Source organism: Microcebus murinus, chromosome 3 (assembly GCF_040939455.1).
Source record: "Microcebus murinus isolate Inina chromosome 3, M.murinus_Inina_mat1.0, whole genome shotgun sequence".
In the NCBI taxonomy this organism is placed as follows: domain Eukaryota; kingdom Metazoa; phylum Chordata; class Mammalia; order Primates; family Cheirogaleidae; genus Microcebus; species Microcebus murinus.
Genome location: NC_134106.1, coordinates 76132406 through 76138266, shown reverse-complemented (window position 1 = coordinate 76138266; position 5861 = coordinate 76132406). Strand labels below are relative to the sequence as shown.

Genomic DNA, 5861 nt, shown 5'->3' with positions numbered 1-5861 from the left:
GCGTCTCGGCCTCCGCGCCAACTCGGAGAACCGGCGGCGCGACCCCCGTCCGGTCCGCTCGGCCCGCGCCCCACCGTGCGCGCGCAGCCGTGTGGCGGGAGGGCGCTACTTTCCCCCGGTCCCGGGCAGGACGGGGACGGCAGCGGGACAACTTGGAAAACTTCTCCGGTGCGAGCGGCAGGGACGCCGGGCGCTGGTGGAAGAGGATGTAGAAGGGCGGTGGCCGGCCCCGGGTGTCCCCCGACCTCCTAGGTCTGGTTCGGCCAGGCCATGGGGCTCCAGCGCCTTCGGCGCCGCCAGGGGGGCGACCCCCTCGTCTAGCCGAGCCAGGGCAGCGCTCTCGCCCGCGGTGCGCGCGCTGGGCGGCGGGCGCTCCCTCTGTCTGCGTCCGGCCCTGCCATGGACCACCAGGAGCCCTACTCGGTGCAGGCCACAGCGGCCATCGCAGCAGCCATCACCTTCCTCATCCTCTTCACCATCTTCGGCAATGCGCTGGTCATCCTGGCTGTGTTGACCAGCCGCTCGCTGCGCGCCCCGCAAAACCTGTTCCTGGTGTCGCTGGCTGCCGCCGACATCCTGGTGGCCACGCTCATCATCCCTTTCTCGCTGGCCAACGAGCTGCTGGGCTACTGGTACTTCCGGCGCACATGGTGCGAGGTGTACCTGGCGCTCGACGTGCTCTTTTGTACCTCGTCCATCGTGCACCTGTGCGCCATCAGCCTGGACCGCTACTGGGCCGTGAGCCGCGCACTGGAGTACAACTCCAAGCGCACCCCGCGCCGCATCAAGTGCATCATCCTCACCGTGTGGCTCATCGCAGCTGCCATCTCGTTGCCGCCCCTCATCTACAAGGGCGATCAGGGCCCCCAGCCCCGCGGGCGCCCCCAGTGCAAACTCAACCAAGAGGCATGGTACATCCTGTCCTCCAGCATCGGATCTTTCTTTGCTCCCTGCCTCATCATGATCCTTGTCTACCTGCGCATCTACCTGATCGCCAAACGCAGCCACCGCAGAGGTCCTAGGGCCAAGGGGGGACCTGGGAAGGGTGAGTCCAAGCAGCCCCGACCGGTCCCTGGCGGGGCTTTGGCCTCAGCCACGCTGCCAACCCGGGCCTCTACTCTGGCTTCTGCGGGAGAGGCCAAGGGACACTCCAAGACCACTGGGGAGAAGGAGGAGGGGGAGACCCCTGAAGATGCCGGGAGCCAGCCCTTGCCGCGTAGCTGGGCTGCCCTTTCCAACTCAGGCCAGGGCCAGAAGGAGGGTGTTTGTGGGGCATCTCCAGAGGAGGAAGCTGATGAAGAGGAGGAGGAGGAGGAAGAGTGTGAGCCTAAGGCAGTGCCAGTGTCTCCTGCCTCAGTTTGTAGCCCGCCACTGCAGCAGCCACAGGGCTCCCGGGTGCTGGCCACACTACGTGGACAGGTGCTCCTGGGCAGGGCCGTGGGTGCTGTGGGTGGGCAGTGGTGGCGTCGACGGGCACAGCTGACCCGGGAGAAACGGTTCACCTTCGTGCTGGCCGTGGTCATCGGTGTCTTTGTCCTCTGCTGGTTCCCCTTCTTCTTCAGCTACAGTCTGGGTGCCATCTGCCCAAAGCACTGCAAGGTGCCCCACGGCCTCTTCCAGTTCTTCTTCTGGATTGGCTACTGCAACAGCTCGCTGAACCCTGTCATCTATACCATCTTCAACCAGGACTTTCGCCGTGCCTTCCGAAGGATCCTTTGTCGCCACTGGACCCAGACAGCCTGGTGAGCCCACCTGCTGCTGCCTGTGTGAGGTTGGTGCCAGGTGGCATCAAGGCCACTGTGCTGCTTGCTCTGCTTTGTGTGGCCGCCTTCCTGGGGTATTCTGTTCCTGCCCAGATCCTGCAGGGCTCATCTCAAGAGCCCCCTGGGTGGGGTGGGGCAGAGGTGCTGGTCACGGGTCAGTGTGAAACCTCCCTTGCTGGCTCGGCTTTAGGGGACCTCTTCACCCCTTGCCTGAGCACAGGCACATGGATGAGGCTTGGACGTTCTTGAACAAAGCCAAGGCCAGGCTAGAATAGAGCACCTCTCTCCCGGAAGCCCAGACCCCTATAGGCCAATGGGTGGGCTTCCTTTTCTTGAGGACCCTGTGTTCCTTGGCAGGTGACTTGTTTGTGGTATTTTTGTTTCTATTTCATCTCCCCCCACCCAAAAAGAGCAGGAAGCCAGCCTTCCACTTTCCCCAGAGGGCCTGCTGCTGAGGAGGAGGAAGAAATGAAGACTGTTCAGCCACGTTGGGCAGTCGTGGTCCCCATCAGACACTGGGATGGGGGGTTCATGGGATGGCACTGTCTCCGGGACCATCTTTCCCCTGCTTTCGGATTTGTGGATCCTTTAAAGGCCAGAACCATGGATCTGTTTCCTCACCCAGCACCAGGTGAGGGAACAGAAGCGGGTGGGCATGTGGATGCCTCAGTGGGGCAGTCAGGAGGCCTGGCCTCTGCCTCGACAGGAGATGCCTGATCACTGGCATTCACCCCTTGCAAAAACCGGGGTAACAATAGCTTGCTGCCTACTTGCTGCAGGGAGATGAGAGGCTTTGCAGAACACTTTGAGCTCCATGGGGGAATGCACTAGAGAGCCAGAAAATGTGATTAACCAGTGATATAAAAATCCCTTTTTTGTGTTTACCACCACCTGTCTTCCTGTAGACTTTTGTTCTGTGCCTGGGGTGCGTGAATTCCTACCCCAAACTGGAAGTGGGGAGTGGCAGACAGAATCACTGTTTCAAGTTAAAGGATTTCTTTGAGAATGTATTCTTGTGCCTGCAAAGATGGAGTTATTATGCTGCATGACAACTTTTCAACATTTCATCTGCAACACCAAGAGAGTTTTCAGTGGCTTGTGCCCCTCTGCCCCCTTGCAAGTGGGGGATAAGTTCTTTGTCACCAAGCAGGCAAATTGTTTCCCCAAGATGGCTCAAAATACCCATACCATGGGAACAGTCTACTATGAGAGCCTCTGGCGGGTGGCAGAGCCCCCAGGTGGGGTGTTGACATGGGGGTCCCATAGACCCCTGGGGGAGCCTTCAGCTGGAATACCCACGCAGGTCTTCAAGTCCCAAGGGAGTCCTTGTGAAGCATAACTAATCCCATCTCAGGTGGGTGCCTGCTGGCCACTTCAGACTGAGCCACATTGGCCCCCCAACCTCCACAGTAAGGTTCCCCCCCAGTTCTCACTTCACCCCACCCAGAAAAATTGGAAGTATGGAAAGGATGTTTGCCAGTCTTCCCCGTGGGGGTGCCTGGCTTTAGCCTTCGGCCAGGGGCATCTTAGCTTGGGTGGTGTTGGCACCAGATGGACCTGCCAGACTTGGAAGGGTGCTGAGTGGGTTTTCTGGAGTGAACAAGATGGGGGGGGGACAAAAAAGAGTTCCTTTTAGGGGGTGCTGTCTAGCTTGGCCCTTGATTGGTTGCAGCTGTGAGGCCACACGTCACCCTGGGGCGTGGCTGGGAGGCTGGGCCCAGGGGACGGACAGACTTGGGACCATCTGCTGGCTGATCTTGTGTGTGCCCCATGGGAGCCCCAGTGTTGTTGCCTGTGACTCCTTGTTGTGACATGCAGGTGTTTTTAAAAAGTCTGAGCTATTTTATCAATAAAGGATATTTTGTAATAATCGAGCTGTGTCCTATTGTCCAAGGGCTGCCAGGAGTGGTTATTCCTCAGTTACTTGCATAGCAGACTCTGGGTGTGGCCCAGTGAGCTGGGGCCTCCTCCCAGGGCTAGTTTCCTTCTGCTCCCCAAGGCATGGCTGGCTGGCATCCCCCACCTGCCTGCCTGCTGCAACATCCTTGTCCGTGCAACATCCTTACTCATCTCTACAGGCCAGTGGGGGTGATGGTGGCCAGAGGAGCCTGAGACTGGCTGCTTGGAAAGGAAGAGAAGGGAGGAGAGCTTCCCAGAGAAGGTGGCCTCTGGGCTGGGTCTTGGGGGAAGAGCAGAAGTAACCAAGAGTCAAGACAGGAAGGTGTTTTGGGCAAGGGAAGGGCACATGCAAAGGCTGCTGTGTTGGGTGGATCTGTGACAGGGTTTGAGAGAGAGCCCCACGCTAGCCCTGCTGGGTGGTCCAGTGTAGCAGTGTTCCTGTGCCACCTAGCTGCCTTGGAGAGGGCAGCCTCTGGGGCCCGAAGCAGGTTGGCCTGGTCCCACAGATGGGGGACAGAGAGGAGGCTGGCAGCAGGAGGCTATGAGTAGGGCTAGCATCAGTTATAGAGCCCTGGGAGTGGAGGGTGGAGGAAGGAGCTGTGACCCTTGGTGTGAGGGTCCTTGGTGTGAAGCCACCCTGGTACTCCCACATTGACCCAGAATCTACACTTTTACCACCTCCATATTTTCATAGGGCCCTGCTTTTACTAGGAACAATCAGCAGAGGCTCCAAGGTATCCACTACCATCAGTGGACATGGGGACATGGGCTCTGCTGAGGACTTAACAAGAAAGACATGCCCTGCCCTGCTCCCAGCTCCTCCCACCTGCCAGAGCCCCTCCTGCTGAGCCCAGAGGCCTGACACAGGTAGATGAGGATGGGTCATTGACTCCTTTTCACTGAGCTTGTTGCTCTTCTGATACTTTGTCTAATGACCTCATTTAATCATACGCCACCCTGTGAGGTAAGTATCAGCTCATTTTATCCAGGGGAACCCAGGCCCAGAAAGCTGTAATGACTTGCTTGAGGTCATCCAGGCCCAAGCTTTTTCCACTGGACCACACTGTCCCCCACAGCTTACGGGTCTGCAAAGAGCAAGCCCTTGGGCTTAGGAGTAGAGCATCCTGCCCTGTCTCTAGAAATGGTGGCAGAAAGTTACCCCTGCTGGAGTGGGACTGTATGCAAGCCCAGTTTGAATACATTATCTTATTTAATCCTTACAATCTTGCTGAGGGTGGTCATTATACAAAAAAGAGGAAACACACTCAAGGTCAGCTGCTGGGTCCAAGAATCACAAAACTATGAAATCGAGGTGCAGAGAAATTGTGGTTTCATCTCCTGGGCCAGTTCTCATTCAGTGGCGCTGGGTGTCTGGAGATTTTGAAACTGTGTCTGGCTGGATTCAGTAGGCAGCAGTGCTGTGATTGATTATTCATGTCTGCCACTGCCACAGAATGTATAAATTAAAGTATGTGTATTCCAGGTTTTCCATTCCTGACAGCTCAGACCAACCCCTGAATTTTATTAACCACTTTGGTACGAATGTCGACTATAGTCGACAGCCACAGATGATCACGCACAGCTACTTTAGCCGACAGCCATGATATGACTTTTCTAATTTTTCATTAATCAGAATAAAATTGTGAACATTTAAAAATAACGTAATGAAAACATGTATGTATATGTTACCTATTCTGATTTACATTACAAGCAAAGCTGCCTGTAAAGTAAAACAAGCTCTCAGTGCTTTAAAGCTTTCCTCATCACACAAGAGCAAAACAGATTCGTGCGGACTGTGAGTGCCGGCTGTGGGCAAGGTTTCGCGGCCGGTGAGCGCCGTACCGAAGTGGTTAAGGAAGACACTGAGGCCCACTGAGAGAAGATGACTTGCCTTAGGTGACCTCACATGGACACATGGAGGCAGAGCTGGATGAAGAACGCAAGTTGCCCCTCACACCACACCTCCATACTGAAGGAATTGCATACGGATTTAAGGAATAACAGGCCCATGTTGAGGAAACATCTGCTGACAGCCCACTGTGTTCCAGGTTCTGTGCTTGGCTCGTCCCCACTTTGCCATCTTACTCAGTTCTCAGATGAGGAAACCAAGGGGCAGAGTCCCAGGAACTTGCCTGGGGTCACTCAGCAGGTAGACGGTGCCGCTGGGGCTGGATTCAGGACCCCTGGCTGCCCGTCTGG

At 56.5% G+C, this 5861-nt stretch overlaps 1 protein-coding gene across 2 annotated transcripts; it reads left to right on the top strand.

Annotated features, from left to right (window-relative positions):
- ADRA2B (adrenoceptor alpha 2B) lies at window positions 1–3633 on the top strand. 2 transcript variants are annotated; one of them, XM_012786890.3, is made up of 2 exons: window positions 1–1742; window positions 2174–3633. In XM_012786890.3, coding segments are annotated over exons 1-2 (1344 nt in total). In that variant the 5' UTR covers window positions 1–399; the 3' UTR covers window positions 2175–3633. The 2 variants fall into 2 exon arrangements, with proteins under 2 accessions (XP_012642344.1, XP_012642343.1); XM_012786889.3 differs by having other exon boundaries at window positions 2–1771.
- Window positions 3634–5861: the final 2228 nt, after the last annotated feature.

What these genes read in the sequence shown, in the direction of transcription:
- ADRA2B (XM_012786889.3), top strand. Translation starts at nt 400, where the DNA reads ATGGACCACCAGGAGCCCTACTCGGTGCAGGCCACAGCGGCCATCGCA.